The sequence below is a fragment of the Amphibalanus amphitrite genome, unplaced genomic scaffold (genome assembly GCF_019059575.1).
Source record: "Amphibalanus amphitrite isolate SeventyFive unplaced genomic scaffold, NRLGWU_Aamphi_draft 000111F_arrow, whole genome shotgun sequence".
Lineage (NCBI taxonomy): Eukaryota > Metazoa > Arthropoda > Thecostraca > Balanomorpha > Balanidae > Amphibalanus > Amphibalanus amphitrite.
Genome location: NW_024881606.1, coordinates 352,970 through 372,661, shown reverse-complemented (window position 1 = coordinate 372,661; position 19,692 = coordinate 352,970). Strand labels below are relative to the sequence as shown.

General features: G+C 55.8%; 3 protein-coding genes across 3 annotated transcripts in view; 2 read left to right on the top strand and 1 right to left on the bottom strand.

Annotated features, from left to right (window-relative positions):
* Positions 1-15,782, bottom strand: part of LOC122381015 (L-xylulose reductase-like) — a 32,709-nt gene extending 16,927 nt beyond the window's left edge. The window contains exon 1 of the mRNA XM_043364694.1: positions 15,672-15,782. The gene's annotated coding sequence lies outside the window, so the exon portion shown is untranslated. The remainder of the gene's footprint in view (positions 1-15,671) is intronic.
* LOC122380993 lies at positions 6,580-11,411 on the top strand. The gene has a single exon (XM_043364644.1). The coding sequence runs from the start codon at positions 6,580-6,582 to the stop codon at positions 11,071-11,073; it is 4,494 nt and encodes a 1,497-aa protein (XP_043220579.1). The 3' UTR covers positions 11,074-11,411.
* A 164-nt stretch (positions 15,783-15,946) lies between the features above and the next one.
* On the top strand, positions 15,947-18,425 carry LOC122381013 (L-xylulose reductase-like). The gene is made up of 2 exons (XM_043364690.1): positions 15,947-16,153; positions 16,584-18,425. Exon 2 carries the CDS (start codon positions 16,650-16,652, stop codon positions 17,382-17,384), a length of 735 nt encoding a protein of 244 aa, XP_043220625.1. The 5' UTR covers positions 15,947-16,153; positions 16,584-16,649; the 3' UTR covers positions 17,385-18,425.
* Positions 18,426-19,692: the final 1,267 nt, after the last annotated feature.

Below are 19,692 nucleotides of genomic sequence, written 5' to 3'. Positions count from 1 at the left end.
GGGTAAAGGTAGTAGAGAGAGAGAGAGAGAGAGAGAGAGAGAGAGAGAGAGAGAGAGAGAGAGAGAGAGAGAGAGAGAGAGAGAGAGAGAGAGAGAGAGAGAGAGAGAGAGAGAGAGAGAGAGAGAGAGAGAGAGAGAGAGAGAGAGAGAGAGAGAGAGAGAGAGAGAGAGAGAGAGAGAGAGAGAGAGAGAGAGAGAGAGAGAGAGAGAGAGAGAGAGAGAGAGAGAGAGATTCAACAATCTATACTTACCTATGTATATCCAAAACGCATATGATCGCCACGCAAAATACCCTGGCGATGTCTCTCCCCGGATTCAAAGCCAGTGATAATCACGTCAGATTTCCCGCTAGTCCATCAAACCATCTCTTCCAACTGGACTTGTGTCTCATCAGAGCGGTCCGTCTCACCCTCCCTTTTCCAACACAAGGCCCCGGGGTGTGCCGACGCTGAGTCCCATTCCGATGGACGCTGTCGGCGGGGTCGGAGGCGGCTCGGGCGCCCGATCGCTCACGGCGACGCCCGAGGGCTGTCGCGTCCGACATTGCCAACGGGGGGGGGGGGTGCTAGATGAGGGGAGGGATGAGACGGTAGTGGTCAGGGGACGGGGAAATCCGCCAGCCAGTCGCTCGCTGTCCTGTATTGCTCGAGGCGAGGTAAAGGATGCGAGGTGGCCCAGAACTGGCGGTTCAGGCGCAGGGATATTGGCGCTGCTGAGTGCTGTTATGACATTTTTTTTTTCGATTCAGACAAAAAGCTCGACAGACAGGTATATTAACGCCGTACTTTTAGCAGCACGGTGAGCACTGAGCATCACCTTATTGAGTTTGATGTTATTCGGCGTTCTGAGTTACCCCAGCCCTCGACGTGTGTACTTGTTTTACATGCCCGCGGGGGAGATGTAAACGCGATACTGACGGTCGCGGACAGTCCCCGAATCTCTCCGCCGTGTTCACAAATAACGGAAGAGTTCTACATCCAGTCGGGACCGCCGCCGACGCATTCAGGGTCACGGTAGCGAGATGGGACTCTGGTGTTCTGGTTTTTGGCGCTGAGCGAAATGTCACTGGCAGTGACGTGCGACCGGTGGAATTGAATTGAACGTCGAATTTTCGCCGCTAAGGGACGAGAGGAGTGTGCGGGGTGTGGACAGGATATGTGGACAATGATATTGAAAATGGATGTTTGTGGGGCTGCGGTGGCGCTAGTTCTCTGAAATGAGGTTAATGTTGCTTTGTGCACACGTAAACGTACTATGTATGTGCAATGTACATCGTGCATGGGTAATTGAGTACAGCTCGACTCCTGGGCCTCAAAGCGGCAAGCCGATTTGGCCGCAATAATGATTTTACAATGTGCATGGTTGGTGTTCTGTCCGAACAAAGTCCATATTAGAACGATGGCGCGAGACAAAAGGCGCATGAAAAATGAAATGTGTTAAGCTCAGGCTACACTATCAGCGTTTTTTCGGTTTCTGCGTGATTTCGGTTTTCGCGTTTTTACGGTTTCTGCGTTTTTTCGTTCCGGGCGGCCGCCGCGTGGACGGTGTTGTTTATAGCATAGTGATGGATAAGTGATCAAATTAATTAATTATTCATGTTAAATGTTGTCGTGTTTTAACAAAATCATAATTAAATAATTGTTTTAAAGATTTTACAACTAACAAGAATATATTTTCGATCATAATCATTTGTCAGCTTAATTACAATTATCATATTTGAAGTAGAATGATGAGTTTTGAAACACATCTTGTCTTCTTTAATCATGAATTACACCATTTTCATTATTTACAGTTGAAACTGTTCCATCGTCACACTATTATTAGCAACAATCACTTCTAATCATTCATCACTAAAACGAAATCCCGCAGAAACCGAAAAAAAGTTCACAGCTCTGAACTTTTTTTCGGTTCCGACTCGTCGGTTTTTGCGGGTTTTCGTTCCACGGGACGCCAGACTGGCAGTGTAGCTTGCGCAATGCATTCGCTATGAGGCGAACTTGACGACGCGAACCGAAATCCCGCAGAAACCGAAAAAACGTCGGAATTCATGCTAGTGTAGCTTAGGCTTTACACTGATGAAGAATGTGAAGAAAATGATAACGGGAAAAAAAGGAATTTGAAATTTGGCTCAAAACTTGGTTCATTGTGGTATTGTTATTGCTTTGGCTCGACGAATGAATGAAAATGTTTGCTTGCGTTTCCGTTTTTTCTTGATGAGAAAGATCCGGCACTTTTGTTTAATGTTGCAGACACAACATTATGGTCCTCCGGGCCGGATTCAGAATTAACGTAACGCACTTAAGCATTTGAACTCAGAACTTGCATCAGTATTTAGATTTTGAAACATATGCGCATAACACTGTAACGAACTAACGTAACCAATGCAGAACTATTATTTTAAGGTTTGAGGACTTTTAACGAGTTTCATATTTTCGTAACGTAAAAATGAGCGGAGATACGAGTACGTCGGAGGCCAGCCTGAAGACGAGGAGTGAGGCTGGAACCAGCACCTCAACAGCCAGTGCCAAGCGCAGGAAGGCTCAGGTGTCCCAGTTGAAGGCGCTCCAGGCCAGACGAGCGGCTGATGAAGCTGAACGAGCGCTGGAGTCACGAAGACGGGCGGCCACCGCTGCCGCCGCCGCTGCTGAGGCTGAGGCCCAACTCGTGATACAGGAGGCCCGGGCAGAGGCTCAGAGGGCTGCTGACGCCGCCGAAATCGATGCTTTAGAATTGCGGCTCATGGAAGACGACGATTTGAAGTCCCAGTCCCCGAACGATTTGGTATTTGAAGATAGAGACAGAGAGGGAAATGGAGCGCCGGCAGACCCTAGGCCGCCCTCCGGTGTCATATCAAGACACGGTCAGATGCAGCAGTTAACCGATGTGAATCAGATACGATCTCAGTCCGCTGCAGGGCCCCAGCGAGCTCACCTGCCTGAACAAAATGCAAATGCTGACGCCCGGGAGCGCACGGAGCGCTGGCTGAGTGAGCTGCCGTGCGGTGACGGCCAGCGCCGGACCTCATCACTGCCCAAGATAACGCTGGACGAGTTTGATGGCTCTCCACTCGAATGGCCACGGTGGAGCGGACTTTTCCGGGCTCTGGTGCATGATAACGGCGCTCTCTCAGACACCGAACGTTTGACCTACCTGCAGTCTTGTCTGACAGGCGAAGCGAGAGAAGCAGTGCGTGGGCTCTTATGTGACGGCAACATGTATGAAGAGGCACTGAAAGAGCTGGATATGCAATTTGGGGACCCTCGCGCGGTTGTAACAGCTACCCTTGATGGTGTCCTCAAGCATCACTCCATAAAGGAAAATGATGTCGAGAGCCTGATGCGGTTCTCTCGCGCCCTCCACGCCGCCGTCAGTGTTCTGTCCGCCAGAGGTTTCGAAGCTGACCTCGCTGCAGTAACAAACCTGGACCAGGTCCTAGAAAAGCTGCCAAGGTCACTGGCTTGGCAGTGGGGCCAGGTGGAGCTGAAGATGGCACCACGTCGTCCCACGCTGGGAGACGTTGACCAGTGGCTGAGACCGCTGGTGCTGGCTGGTCGCCGCGCGCTCAGTGTCTCTAGACAGCGGGAGGTGATGATGCCCAGAACGCAGCGGGTGGCTCCGGCAGAGCCAGCCGGTCGACGGAGAGGCAGCAGCCAGCGCACCACTCTGGCTACAGCGACGGCAACAGAGCCCGCTCCATGTCCGGCCTGCGATGGAGAGGCGCACAATCTGGATTGCTGTCCAGTTTTCAAAGCCATGGCGCCAGTCGACCGCCTGCAGCTCGCGCGTGACAACAGACGCTGTTATCGCTGTCTCGGCGAGTCACACTGGGCCAGCCGGTGTCGAAAGAAGTTGATCTGTGGAGAGAACGGCTGTCGTGGGAAACATCACCCACTGCTGCATGTGCCCGATCGCTCGAGTCGGCGCTCAGAGGAGCAGGATGCTCCAGCACTAGCTGCTGACCAGCCGAGAAGTGTGATGGCGACAGCCTTGGATGCAACGAGCGGGCCACGTAAAGCACTGCTGCAAGTGGTTCCCGTGAGAGTACTCGGCCCAGCTGGGAAGTTCGTCGACACGCACGCGCTGCTCGACTCGGGAGCGGGCACATCATTATGCATTGAGAGCGTGCTTCGGGATCTGTCGGTGACTGGGTCGACGGAGAAGCTCACGCTCGGTAACGTTGAGGGTACCGGCATGACCCGGCCTACAATGAAGGTGTCACTGCAGGTGGCTCCGCTGTCGGCAGACGGGCAATGTGAGCCTGTAAAGGTGCCCGAAGTCTTCTCCGTTCCCCAGCTCAATATCCGGCCGCAGAGAGTCGATTGGTCAAGAAGGGCTCAGTGGAAACACCTGGAAGGCATCTCGATTCCAGACACCAACGGACGGAAGATCGAATTACTCTTAGGTGCTAATGTGCTGGAGGCGATTCTCCAGCGGGAGGCCCGAGTAGGTGGGCCAGGCCAGCCGGCAGCCATCCGGACGTATTTTGGGTGGTGTCTGACGGGCAGCGTGGCACAGCTTCTACCGGTCGGCTCCCGAGAAGTGCTGCATTTGGCCCACCGCTGTGAAGGCGAAGAGAAGCTGCAAGCTCTAGTGAGAGACTTCTGGTCTACCGAGGCTTTTGGAACAAGGTACAATATGAAGCAGCCTCGCTCTCATGAAGATCGACTGGCGGAAGAGATGATGGAGTCCACCACCAAGTGGAGAGGTGACAGGTATGAAACCGGCCTTCTGTGGAAACCTGATTGCGCCCCCCTGCCCAATGACCGTAGCATGGCCCTGCGCCGCCTCGAATCTACGGAGAAGGCGCTCCGACGAGCACCAGAAAAGGCTGCAGCTTACCGCGACACTATGAGAGAGTATCTGGATAAAGGCTACGCCCGTCTGCTGACCGAAGAGGAACTACAGAAGCATCATCAGAGGTGCTGGTATTTGCCGCACCACGCGGTAACCAGCGCGAGCAAACCTGGTAAATTCCGGGTGGTGTTTGACGCAGCGGCGAAGTTTGCAGGCACATCTCTCAACGAGAATTTGCTAACAGGCCCAGACCTGCTGAAACAAATCCCAGGAGTGCTGCTTCGCTTCCGCCAGCAGCCAGTGGCTCTTATCGCCGATATTGAGCAGATGTTCCTGCAGGTGGCGGTCCGAGAAGAGGATCAGCCGGCACTCCGGTTCCTGTGGCGGGATCTAGAGACAGACAGACCCCCGAGCACCTATCAAATGGACCGGGTCATCTTCGGAGCTCGCTCGTCACCCGCCTCAGCGAGTTTCGTATTGAAGAAGACCGCAGAAGAGAGGGCTGAAGACACTCCCGAGGGTCGTAAAGCAGCAGCCATCGTGGTAGAAGACTTCAGTACATGGACGACATGGTAACTTCAGTCAACAGCCCCGCCCAGGCGAAAACTATCGTAATCGAGGTGACAAAGCTGATTTCAAGAGGCGGGTTCCGGCTGCGAAAATGGCTCAGCAATGATAAGTCTGTCCTCGTCGGAATTCCTGTGCAGGAGCGGGCTCCCAGTACAGCTGACTTAGAGAAGACACTGCCAACTGAGAAGGTGTTGGGTGTCACCTGGGATGCCGAGCAGGATGAGCTTAGCAGCACGGCGCCCAGTGAGCTGGCTTATGTGCGGCAGCCGGCAACGAAGCGAGAAATACTGCGCGTCGTGGCGTCTATTTTTGACCCACTCGGATTCACCTCGCCGTTTGTGCTTCTAGCCAAACTGCAGCTGCAAGCACTCTGGTCTTGCCAGCAGGGCTGGGATGACCCACTCACCACAGAGGAATCTGATCGATGGGCGGCATGGATGGAGGAGCTGCCCCGGCTGAGTGACACCAAGCTGCCACGATGGTATGGCGTTCAGGAAGAAGCCCCTCTGAGAAGAGATCTCCACGTCTTCTGTGACGGATCTGAAAAGGCTTTTGGAGCCGTGGCGTACCTGCGTCACGAGTACTCAGACGGAACCATTCACTGTGCGTTTGTCATGGGCAAGTGCAGAGTCGCACCGCTCAAGAAACTATCTATCGTACGCCTGGAAACTCAGGCAGCCGTGCTGGCTGTGCGTCTGGCAGCGTCGGTTGTCCAAGAGCTCACTGAAGAGGTGCACCGGGTGGTGTTTTGGAGTGACAGCCAGGTGGTTTTGAGCTACATAGCCAACGACAGCAAGAGATTCCACACATTTGTGGCAAACCGGATTGCTGAAATCCGTGACTTGACCGAGCCCAGTGGTGTGTTGTCGTGTGTTTCTGGCGCACGAGCGCACCCGTGCCGCCGCCCCGGCTCGTGCCCGAGTCCCGAGTGCGCCCGTGCCGCCGCCGCCCGCCCCGGTCCGTAGCTGAGTGCGCCTGTGCCGCCGCCAGCTGATTGGGCCCGCCGGTCGACAAGACTGGCGCGGATAGGCAGAGACGACGCACGCCATTACGTTTTGTTTACTTCGTGATTAACGTAACGACTCAGGAAAGAGTTCTCGGAATAAATCTCGTTTAACTCATTAGATACAACTCTTTCATTCGAACCGACCGAAACACAACATGGCGCGGTCGGTATTTTAATTATTAAGTGATTGAGTTTTAAAGTATATAGACATGAGTGAGAATGAGAGTGAGGTGCAGACACTATCGGCCCTGCTGCGGAGGCAGGCCGAGCTATCAGCCCAGCGTGAGGAGCGCCTGACGAGCATGATGGAGAGCCTGATGTCCAGGGAGCTCTCCACGGGGATGGGAACGGACACGACTACCGACGCGGCGGGGGCTGAGCGAGGCGCTGACGGCCGTTCCACCACCGCCCGCCCAGCCGTCCGCCTGCCGGCTTCGGCGACCCCGGCCCCGTACCTGACCTCTTCAGCCTCACTGCGTGAGTTCACCGTATGGACGGAGAAGGTGAAGGGCTATTTTCTGCTGACCGGAGCCGGTGAACTACACGTGAAAGGCCAGCGCGCCGCGCTGCTAAGCTTGCTAGACGAAGACTGGCACCGAGTAATCCGTTTCGGGCTCGACCTGACTGAGGACGCGACCCCGGACACCGTCATGAACGCCATGGAGGGTCACCTGCGGAAGCAAAGAAATGTGCTGGTGGACCGCAGAGAGTTCTACGGGCGCGTGCAGGAGCCAGGCGAACGCTTCGACGAGTTCCTGTACGAAATAAAGGAGCTCGCTTCATTTTGTGACCTCTGCGAGCATTGCAGTGACTCACAGATTCGTGATCGCATTGTCTGTGGTGCGCGTGACGAAGACGCTGTGAGGCGTATGCTTGAGGAGCCCGAGCTAACGCTGAAACGCGCAGTGGACATTTGTCGCGCGAGTGAAAATTCACGGAGCACATGTGAAGACCTGCGCGGCAGCGAGGGCTACTCAGTGGCGCGCCTGTCAGCTTACAGGCGGGGTCGCAGCCGGCTACGTGCCGCCCCTGCCGCCGCCGCGACCTCCGACCGGCAGCGGTCGGCCCAGCGCTGCCCGACGTGCGGCCGCCGGCCACACGCCGACCCAGACACGTGCCGCGCCGCTAGCGCCATCTGTCGAGCGTGCGGCGAACTGGGACACTTTGCAGCGGTCTGCCGCCCGGTGCCGTCGGACCACACCGTCGCTGCTCCAGCCGGTGGCACCCCGCCGGGCCCCGCCCGCGGCCCGCCGGCGCACAGCGGCCGGCGAGGGCCGCACGGGCGAGATATCCAGCGAGTCATCGCGGACATACATATCAGCGGAGTCTGTACTCGTCCCGCGCCTACAGTCGAGATTCAGCTGATGCACCAGGCCGGGAGCAGCACGCTGAAATGCACGCCGGACACAGGAGCTGAAGCAACGGTCATGGGCGACGCCGTGGCTCGGTCGATCGGCATCGATCTCTCCCGGCTGCAGACCGACCACCGGGCCAATTTCACCGCCGTTGGACAGCGCCCGCTCGACTGTCTCGGAGCGTTCGGCGCAGCGCTGAGGCTGGGTGACCGCTCCGCTGACGCTACCGTCTACGTCATCAGCGGACTGACGGGGACACTGCTCAGCTGGTTCGATTCGGTCGCCCTGGGGATCCTGCCGGCGGACTTCCCTGCCCAGATCCCGAACGCGACGCAGCACAAAACAGATGGTCGACAGGTAGCGACATCTACGATAACCGACACGCCGACGGTGGCGCCCGTGGCGGTTGCCGCCGGCAACGCCGCGCCGTCGCCGGCAACGTGCTTGCCGACATGGGAGGAGGACGGCGACCCGTCTGACGAGATAATAGCCGCCCATGCAGCCGCGATCGTGACCCACTACCCCCGGGTATTCAGCTCGGACGGTCCGCTGCGGGAGATGGACGGCGGATCGATGGTAATCGAGCTGCGTGAAGATGCCACTCCAACGGCCGTCACCGCCGCCCGTCCAGTGCCGTACGCCTGGAGAGCGGATATCAAGGCCCAGCTGGACGAACTGCAGGCCCGTGGTGTCATTGCACCAGTGGACTACGCCACCGAGTGGTGCCACCCGATGGTCGCTGTCGCCAAGCGGCCGTCCGGAGTGCGACTGTGTGTCGATCTGACCCGGCTGAACCGGTTCGTAAAGCGGCCTACCTACCCAGTACGGCCTCCGCACGACGCTGTGGCCGACATCCCGGCCGGCAGCCGCTGGATGACGACACTGGACGCTGCCATGGGGTACTTCCAGGTACCGCTCGCCGAGCCGTCTCAAGACTTGACGTGTTTCATCACGCCCTGGGGCCGTATGAAATTCCTGCGAGCGCCACAGGGGTGCGTGTCCGCCGGGGATGAATACAACCGGCGCGGTGACACGGCCCTCGGCGATATTCCGAACACGGTGAAGGTGGTGGACGACCTGCTGGCGTACGACGCCACCTACCGGGACCATCTGGCGCACGTCATCGCCGTGGTGCAGCGCTGTGACGAACGCGGTATCACTCTGAACCCCAAGAAATTCGTGTTCGCCAGGCACGAGGTGAACTACTGCGGCTACCGTATCACGCCGGACGGATACACCTCAGATGGGGAGAAGCTTCGAGCCATCGCCGACTTCCCGAGGCCCGAGAACGTGACCGATCTGCGATCGTTCATGGGTCTGACGAACCAGCTCGGTGGCCTGTCATCGGAGCTCGCACACGCCGCCCAGCCGCTTCGAGACCTACTGAAGGCGCGCCATCTCTGGAGCTGGACGGCTCAGCACGAGGCGGCCTTTCTGCAAGTCAAAGCAGTGCTGGCCGCGCCACCCGTGATGGCGTTCTTCGATCCGAGCCTGCCAACTATGCTGCAGACGGACGCCGCCCGGACCAAAGGACTCGGTTTCGCGCTGCTTCAGCGACACGGCGACGACTGGCGGCTCGTGCACTGCGGCTCCCGGTTCCTCACGGACACCGAGTCACGATACGCCGTGGTGGAGATCGAGCTGGCCGCCGTGCTGTGGGCGTGCCGGAAATGTCACATCTACCTCGCCGGCCTGCCGCACTTCACACTGATCGTCGATCATCGGCCGCTGGTACCGATTCTGAACCAGAAGCAGCTGAGTGAGATCGAAAATCCTCGCCTGCAAAGGATGCGTGAGAAGCTGACGCCATACTCCTTCACTGCCAGCTGGCAGAAAGGATCCGAGCACCAGATACCAGACGCGCTGTCACGCGCTCCAACCAGTGACCCGACCGCCGATGACGAGGCCTCAGAGGAAGCAGAGGACACGCTCCACGCGGCTGTGATCGCAGTCCTGCACGCCGAGCAGCAGATCGAGGACGGTGCGCGCCTGGCGCCGCTCGTAGATCCCAGCCTGGAGAGGATCCGAGCCGCCGCCGACCGCGACCCCGAGTACGAGTCCCTGCGAGAGACAATTCTGCACGGATTCCCAGAGCACCGGCACGAGGTGCCCCCCGCCGTTCGACCGTACTGGGGTGTGCGGGGCATGCTGGCGCTGGACGGTGGCCTGATCGTGTACGGCCCCCGGCTGGTGATCCCTGCCCGCCTCCGACGAGACATCCTCGACCGCCTGCACCAGTCGCACCAGGGCATCGAGAGAACAAAGCGCCGCGCCCGCCTCTGCGTGTACTGGCCGGGTATCGACCGTGATGTCACCAACGTGGTGTCATCCTGCCCGCGCTGCCGGCAGCTGGTGCCGAGCCACGCCAACGAGCCGCTGTGGCGAGAAGACGACCAGCCGAGCCGTGTGTTCGAGTCGGTCTCGGCGGACTATTTTCATGTCGCCGGCCGGACGTATCTGGTGTATGCAGACCGACTGTCCGGCTGGCCGTACGTGACCATCTGCCCACGGACTGCATCGGCAGAGCATCTGACCCGCGAGCTGCGCGCGCTGTTCGCCCAGACTGGAGTACCAACAGTTCTGCGCACGGACGGCGGACCGCAGTTCACGTCTGGAACTCTGCGCCGCTTCCTGGGCCGCTGGGAGGTGCGACACGAAATATCGTCCCCACACTACCCGAGGTCTAACGGCCACGCCGAGGCGGCCGTAAAAACAGTGAAAAAGCTCATCATCACGGCGTCCACTGGCGGCCGGCTGGATGACGAGCAGCTGAGCCGGGGACTGCTGGAGCTAAGGAACACGCCGCGCGCGGACGGACGTTCTCCGGCGCAGGTGCTGTTCGGACACCCGATCCGGTCGTGTGTGCCGACCCACCACCGTGCGTTCGCGCCCGAGTGGCAGCGCGCTGCTGCTGAGTGTGAGCTGAAGGCCGCTGTGAACCGGGAGGCGGCGACGAGCCGCCATGACGGGACGGCCCGTCCCCTGTCCCAGATGCGCATCGGCAGCCGTGTGGACATCCAAAACAGTGACACCGGCCGCTGGGACCGCCCCGGTGTAGTGGTCGGTGTCGGGCAGCGCCGCACCTACCTGGTGAAGACGGGAAGCGGAAGAGTCCTCTGGCGGAATCGGCGATTCCTCCGTCCCTACCGGCCACTGCTTGAGACTGGAGGGCCACCCGCCGCTGAGCCGCCCCGCGCGGCCGCAGATGGCGCAACGCCCGGCGAGTCCGTCCCCGCCACCGTCGGAGCAGCCGCACCGCGGCCGCCCCCGCTGCGCCGGAGCAGCCGTGCGCGCCAGCCCCCCGATCGCTTGTCCGTGCGCTGGGGTGGTGTGACCTATTCTCCGTAGTGAAGACGACCGCAGTCGTCTTGGGGGGAGATGGTGTGTTGTCGTGTGTTTCTGGCGCACGAGCGCACCCGTGCCGCCGCCCCGGCTCGTGCCCGAGTCCTGAGTGCGCCCGTGCCGCCGCCGCCCGCCCCGGTCCGTAGCTGAGTGCGCCTGTGCCGCCGCCAGCTGATTGGGCCCGCCGGTCGACAAGACTGGCGCGGATAGGCAGAGACGACGCACGCCATTACGTTTTGTTTACTTCGTGATTAACGTAACGACTCAGGAAAGAGTTCTCGGAATAAATCTCGTTTAACTCATTAGATACAACTCTTTCATTCGAACCGACCGAAACACAACACCCAGCCAGTGGCGACACGTTCCTGGTGAGGTCAACCCAGCTGATGACTGCTCTCGCGGGCTAACGGCCTCTGCGCTCACTAAGGACAGCCGTTGGATCCGTGGGCCCGATTTCCTGTGGAGGCCAGAAACCTGCTGGCCGGCTGGTAGTGAGCAGCATAAGCTACCTGATGAGGATCCTGAAGTTAGAGTGGTGTTAGCTACTCAACACAAAGCCAGAGAGACAACCGCGGTCATTCCTGACCCAGAGCGATTCTCAAGCTGGCTGCGCTACAGGCGTGTAGTCGGCTGGACGCAGCGATTCCTGATCAACTTCGTGGCATCTCACTCGTTCGAAGATCGCCAGAACGACTTGAGAAGTGGTCCACTGTCGGCTGATGAGCTGCAAGACGCGCAGAATCTTGTCATTCGGGAGGTGCAGCGTGGGGCGTTCACTCAAGAGCTTGCAGCGCTGAGAAGCGGAAGGTCCATCAGCACGAGTAGCTGTCTACTTATGCTCTCTCCAGTTCTTGATGAAGACGGCCTGCTTCGAGTCGGTGGGCGGCTGGTGAACGCCCCTCTGCCTGAGTCCGCCCGCCATCCGGTCATCCTGCCGCGGGACAGCCGCGTGACAGCTCTGATCGTGAAGGACGTCCACCAGAAGCTACTGCACGCCGGAGTCGAGCAGACACTGAACGATCTGCGACAGCTGTTCTGGATACCCAGAGGGAGAGCAATGGTGAGGAGAGTCCTGCACAGCTGTCCGGTGTGTCGCCGGCGCCGCGCAAAACCGTGCCAGCCGAAGATGGCAGATCTGCCCCAGGCGCGGTTCGACACGCGGCACGTGTTCAGCAGCGTCGGTCTCGATTTTTTTGGTCCTATGCTCGTCAAGACGGGAGGACGGCATGAGAAGAGGTACGGACTGTTGGTGACGTGCCTCGCCACCCGGGCAGTGCACCTCGAGCTGTGCCACTCGCTCAGCACCGACAGCTTCCTCATGGCGTTCCGCAGATTCGTCTCAAGGCGAGGCAGACCGAAAGAGGTGTTCTCTGATAACGGGACGAATCTGCGAGCAGGAGAGAGGGAGATGCGTCGGCAGATCCAAGCATGGAACGTCCACGCCATCAGTGACCGCCTCGCACAAGATGGCATTAAGTGGCATTTTAACCCGCCAGGTGCGTGTCACATGGGAGGCGCCTGGGAGCGGCTAATATCCTCCGTTAAGCGTGCTCTGAGAGCAGTGCTGAGCCAGCTGACTGTCACGGACGAAGCGCTACAGACCGTGCTGACAGAAGTTGAGGCGGTGGTCAACGGTCGACCTCTGACCCATGTGTCCACAGAAGTGGATGATTTGGAGGCGATTACGCCGAACCATCTTCTGCTCGGCCGACGGGTAACTTGTCTGCCACCTGGCGTCTTCGACAACGGCGAGTCTGCGAGCAGGAGGATCTGGCGACAAACACAAGCTCTGACAGACCAGTTCTGGACCAGATGGCTGAAGGAATATGTCCCCAGCCTGACCTGTCGCCGCAAGTGGACAAGAGACATGCGGAACTTGGCGCCCGGCGACCTGGTTTTGATCGCAGAAGATAACGTGCCGCAGGGTCAGTGGCCCCTCGGCAGAGTGATCGAAGTGATGCCCGTCCCTGACGGCCGGGTGAGGTCAGCTCGTCTGCGCGCTCGTGGTGGTACAGTGCACCGACCGGCCACCAAGATATGCCTTCTCGAGGAGGCGAGATAACTGCTGACGGTGTCCAGTGATACCGGCGTCTCACGCGCGCGTGCTCGTGGAGGGGGGAGGATGTTCTGTCCGAACAAAGTCCATATTAGAACGATGGCGCGAGACAAAAGGCGCATGAAAAATGAAATGTGTTACACTGATGAAGAATGTGAAGAAAATGATAACGGGAAAAAAAGGAATTTGAAATTTGGCTCAAAACTTGGTTCATTGTGGTATTGTTATTGCTTTGGCTCGACGAATGAATGAAAATGTTTGCTTGCGTTTCCGTTTTTTCTTGATGAGAAAGATCCGGCACTTTTGTTTAATGTTGCAGACACAACAGTTGGTTTGTATTAAAGTCTGTAGATCACTAGAAGTCATCTCGAAGGTCAAATTGTTATCACAGACACGATAAAAAATTGCAAAAGCTTGTGATGAGCATGTCGCGAAAAATAATCGATAGCTCTTAATGTCCAGGCATTTTTCCCTCAAGTTGACTAAGTTGCATAAGTTATCTAAGTCTAATTTGTTTAAGCTGTCCAAGTCTAAGAACAAGTTGCCTAAAATGCAGAGATGGCTAGATCGTTGTTGTGGAACAATAATGTATGGTAATTTTAACGGGCTCAGTTTCAAGTCCACAAACGACAAAACAGTGCAATTCAAATCTTTATATCTATATTTCGCAATATCTATATTTCACATGCGAAATATAGATATAAAGATTTGAATTGCACTGTTTTGTCGTTTGTGGACTTGAAACAATGTCTTCTTACCCAAGGCTATAGAACTCCAGGTAAGGACACCAGCCGTTTGACCTTGAACGCCGCCGGCCGGCCGATGACGTCATTGGAGGCAAGCCGGCTCGGCGGACACACAAGGCGAATGCATAACGGAGGGGCGTTGGAACGTTGCGGGAGCCGGGGAGATATTTTAATGTGGTTGTATACCACCATTGTTATGTTTATTGATCTACAGACTGCATTCTTTTAAACCTCGATGCACTCTAGGCCTGGATGGTTCGTACATTCGTGGAACGATCACCCCGTCCGAAGTCCGTGGTCGAAGCTGTCATAGTATTAAAGACACTAAGACGGGTGCAATAACGGCGATCCGATCCCGTCTCTGGCGAATCTAGAGGGGTCGTAAGGACCCAGGCCGAATCTGACCGTCTATTTTTAGGGAAACGGGGTGGGTGAATTGACAACCGATGGCTTAAGAGATAATGAGAAGAGATCCCGTCGTCGATTGTTGTTTGACAGACAACACATGTTGTACTGGACGTATGACCATCAGAGGTAATGCCTGAACGTAGGCAAGCATAATTGTTCTGTCATACTGTTTAGGAATATAAAATGGTAATGGAGATTATTGAGGATATGATCTCTACATTACAGGAATTCGCTAATTACTACGGCCCATAGGGGCACCGCCGGAGCTGTTGTTTTGCCATCGGTCCCAGGCAACTCCAGGGAGCTGCAGTACCCGGCGGCCAAAGCGGCCCACCTCGTCGACTCGCAGGTCCTGTGGGATTCCTTGATGCTTTAGTGCTTCACCCACAGAAGCACGGGCATAGCAGTAGGATGTGGGGCTAGGTGTCTGTCCACCTCTTCATTGAAAGAACAACGTATACAGCGCCTGGTCCCGCCGAAGCTCGGTATCGACCGTGACTTATTCACAACTGGCGGATCCAGGAAGCGGTCTTGGACACTGCGGGGGCTTACCCTAAAAAGGTTTCTCGGAATTAATTAAAAAAAACTCTGATTTCGATTCCTTGCGCACTGCTGTGCAGTGTGATAAACCAACATTTCCTCAGAAAAGTTGTGAAGTTTTCTTTGATTCTCGAAAAGCGATTTCGGGCGCTGCCAATGTGGGGGAAGACATTTGCCCCAAATGCCTTCCCCTGGATCCGCCAGTGGGTTGCCCCACTCCGAGCTTGACTAAAACCATTTTCAAACCCCACCAGAAACCGATGGTAAGGTGAATTTAAATCCAATAACTCATCTCTGTCTGCCCGCCTAAATATGTATACAACACATGGTACGGCACCCGGCCCTGTCTGAGCTATGAGCCGATCGCGATATTTTCGGCTTTCCCCAACCCAAGCTCGATTAGGAACGTTCTCCTTCCCCACCCGATTGCTGATGTCAATTCAAATTCAATACCTCATCTCTGTCGGCCCGACCATAACCCATTCATTGCACACCGTTCAGCGCCCCGCCCCGCCAGAAGTATCCTAGCGCGCTGAGCAGTTGCCTCCAGCCGCGTCATCGCGAGGCCCCGCGCGGCCCATAAATTAATACATTGCGCGAATAGCCGTGTCGCCCCCCTGTTCTTACCAATAACGGGCTCAGCTCAGACCTAGGTCGTTGTTTTACACCGTAACCTTTACATGTGATATTTTTATGATCAAAGGCATTACCATCGACCCTACTAAAAAGTCATATTTTTCAGTTGTTAAACGCATTTTCACTCAATTTGAAAGCATTCTGGTCCCCTCGTTTTTCTAAGTTACCCAAGAAACTATTACAGACAGATTCAGATATCCTCATCAAAATCGTCCTACCTCTCTGCCGTCCAACACAGGTTCCACCGCCTGTGAGCGGGACCAGCCAGCGCACTGTGCCGTCTGTGCCACCACTTCTACGTCTGGACCGTCCTCTGGGCCCCCACACTCACCGCTGCAATCGGTGCATGGGCTATGGCCGCTGCATGGCAGTCCGGCATTTCAATATCTGACTGACCCTCCATGAGGTTTTCACTTGTACCAAGCGACATATTAGGCCTTGCACTGCATCGTTATGTACATAAGATGTACATAATACATTAACCGCTGCAAGGCCCACCCGTTTCACATGCATTAGTGTTAGTGAACTCACCGGACCATGCGGCAAACCTGTTAACCAGCCGGTAGACTGCTGTGGCACATTCAAGGTCGATTTCCGGGCATGACTCTGGCCTGTCGCTTTCACTGTCGAAGTCAGTTGGCGTTCTGCCTCCCCACCGCTCGCTTGGTGTCGGTGAAAGTCTCGATCCGCTTCACACCAGGTAAGTGATGATAATTGCTGGTCATTGTGATTTTATCAAATCATCAAATTGTGATATTAGGTTAATATTGGCATGCGTGACATTTTTTTCTCTTCATGGCATGCATGCATAATCATATTCCTTAATTAGGTACACAAAGAGCTTTGGACCATCTGCTTCACAGTCGCCAGGTGCAATTAGCCGAATTTACTTTAGTATTTTTATCTTTAGTGTTTCAGGATCATTTACTTGTACGTTGGCTTACATTGTAGATAACTGCGTTTCTTTTGCCTTGTAGATTAATCACAATTACACCCACTGTGGTGCGCAAATGTTACTAAATATTGATGCGTTCTCTTCCCTAACTCAATATACCCTGTTCTCGTCTGGCAGAATCCCATGTGCGGGAGATGATGAAGATAAATCTCTAACAAATCCATCCATATTCCAGGGTTATACGTAGCACCCGCTTGCTACGTCTAACCATCGTTCATCGTAACAGAAACCAGTCTGAACAATGGAGATCTCGCTGTCTGGGAAGCGTGTTCTGATCACCGGCGCCGGCCGAGGGATCGGCCGAGCCTTGGCGATCCGTGTGGTCGCCTGCGGGGGTCACGCGATCGCCCTGTCCCGGACCCAGGAGCACCTGGACACCCTGAAGGCCGAGTGTCCCTCGGTGGAGACGGTGGCCTGCGACCTCAGCGACTGGGAGGCGACGCGATCGGCAGTTGAGGCTCTGGGACCCGTCGACTGTCTCGTCAACAACGCCGGAATAATGGTCGTTGAACCTTTTCTTGAGGCTCGTAAGGAAAGTTTCGACATCATTTTCGACGTGAACTTGAAAGCCACTTTTAACGTATCGCAGGTGATCGCGCGCGGAATGGTAGCTCGTGGCCAGGGAGGCGTCATCATCAACATGTCTTCCCAGCTGGGCAAAACGACGAGGCCGGGATTCGCCTTCTACTGCTCCTCGAAGGCGGCGCTGGATCACCTGACGCGCGTCATGACGCTCGAGCTGGGACCCAAGGGGATTCGCGTCAACTGTGTCAGTCCGGCACTGGTGGAGACGGACATGACAAAGTTCGTGTGGTCGGACCCGGCCAGAGCGGAGGCCGCGGTGGCTGCGGTCCCCATGGGGCGGTTGGCCACCATAGAGGATGTGGTGAACGCGACCTTGTTCCTGCTCAGTGAGAATGCTGCTCACATCAGCGGGGTGTCGCTGCCCGTGGACGGAGGAGCGTACGCCCGCTAAATGAGCGTGATCTTGCTGGGTGATCTCAGAGGTAATCGGTGACTCCTGAGAGTGCTGATTGACTCATAATCGATTTTCAGGTGTATCAGACTACCTACAACGTAAACACTGAGTAGTAGGTATAAAGGTTGAACAGGTTGCATTACGTCTTTCAGATATTTGCACTTGTTCTTATTTTATGGAAACTGAGAAGGTGCATCCCAACATTGTATCTCGTATGGGAAATCGTGTGCAGTACGGATTTACAGAGTGGCGAGGTTTCGGTGCATGTAACTACTATGGACTTCCTTCGGATATGTTCCAATAGATCGCTGACATAAGGCGATCTATTGGATTTGTTGATTTTGAATAATGAAGCTTTACGGATGCGAAGTCTCTCTGACACGTGATGTTGAAATAAGACTCGGATCTTTGCAAGGCTGATGTATCGGCGTGCCAACATTTTGTGACCGGGCAGTATGAGCACAGCGTATGAACAGTGGCAGGGCTCTAAAAAGTAGACTTCCGAACTTGTTCTGAACATAACTGGATGACAGTAACTGATGCCCTAGAGCGAAATCGCTTCAGCAAGGTCAGGGTATACTGACCAGCATTTGTTGAATTTACGAGTAACTGTTGGTATGCACGCTGAGAAGAAGTGAGAACTATATTAAATATAGTAAGATTTGTACGTAGTTTTCCATCACGGTAATGCTCCGTGGTTTGCATGCGTTATTAGACGTGTGATATTCAATAAAAATAAATATTGTAGGTATTTACCTAAAAGAACGCGTACAGTTTAAGCGGATTTGTGTGTGTGTTTTTTTTTTAGAAACATGGTATAATTGAAGTACAGTGACAAGTAGCCTTTATGGCTGGTATGTTTTATTCTGCGAAGGTTTGGAGTTCGACGGTGTTAAAGTCACCTCTATAAGTGAATAAATCTAAATCATGGCATCAACATGAAATAGGCGAGCTGAAACGAAGTGACGATCATTTTCACTTTGCTCGACAGATAGGTACCGCTCAGCCGTATAACTATATAGACTGAAAAATCCATCAACCGATCTCTCCTTTCCTCCATCTCTGTGCCACTCTGTGAATGTACATTGTACGTACACTGGCGGATCCAGGGTTTCAGCGCGGGGGGGGGGCATACCAGGTCACGGAGCCAAACCTAGGGTACCCCCAAATCCTGTTTTCTCATCGGATTTAGGCCAATTATTTTTCGTCATAGCCCTGACACGAGTTTTTTCTTAAAAAAAAAAATAGTAGGACACCTGACCCCATTGGCAGATCCAGGAGGAGGAGGCTTTTGGGACAAAAACCCGGGCAGCGCCAGAAATCGACGAGAATTGGTGGGGCCGGTGGGGCCCTCAGAATGACTGGTGTGTAGAGCCGACCCAAGGGCCGCTGGTGTGGAACCTTAAGAGGTACTGGCGTGGGACCATCAAAGGTATCGGTGTGGGTTCCCCAGAGGCAGTGGTGTGGGGCCCTCAGAGGCACTGGTGCAGAAACCACAAAGGAGCCGGTGTGGGCCCTCTTAGGTGCTGGTGTGAGGCCCTCACATGGACGCCGTTGTGGTGCCTCAGACACTGGTGTGGCGCTAAGCCCACACCATTCACAGATGGCTGTGTGTGGGGCCCTTGGAGTTGTTGGTGCGAAATGCGAATGCTTAATAACCCAGTAGGGCCTCTCAGAGACCGACAAAGGGCCCTCAGAGGCCGGTGACGGGCCGTATGATGCCAACAATGGGCCTTCACAGGCCGGCAAGTGAGGGCCTGCAGTATCTTCAGGAGCCCTGTGGAGTCCTTAGAGATCGGCATGGTACTCTCAGACGCCGGTGGGGCCCTCGGAGTCACCGGTGTAGGACCTACAGAGTTACCGGTGGCTGGCTGCCAGAGACACTGGTGTGGGGCCCCAGAGGCGCCGGTGTGGGACGCTCAGAGTCGCCGATGTGGGGCCTCAGGAGACACTGGTGTCTCAGAGGTGGCGGTGTAGGGCCCTCAGACGTGTCTGTGTGGTGCCCTCACAGTCGCCGGTGAAGACTTTCAAAGGCATCGTTGTGGGAGTCTTTACTTCTCAGAGACACAGGCATGGGGGCAAAGGGTCTTCGAGAGGCCAGCGAGGGGTGGATGGAGGCCTTCAGGAGCACTGTGGGATCCTGGAGACCGGCGTGGTACTCTCAGGCGTCGCTGGGAGCCCTCAGAGTCACCAGTGTGGGGCCCACAGAGTTGCAGGTAGGTAGCCGTCAGATGCGCTTGTGTAAGACCTTCAGAGGCGCCAGTGTGGGGCCCTCAGAGCCGCCGCCGATGTAGGACCTTAAGAA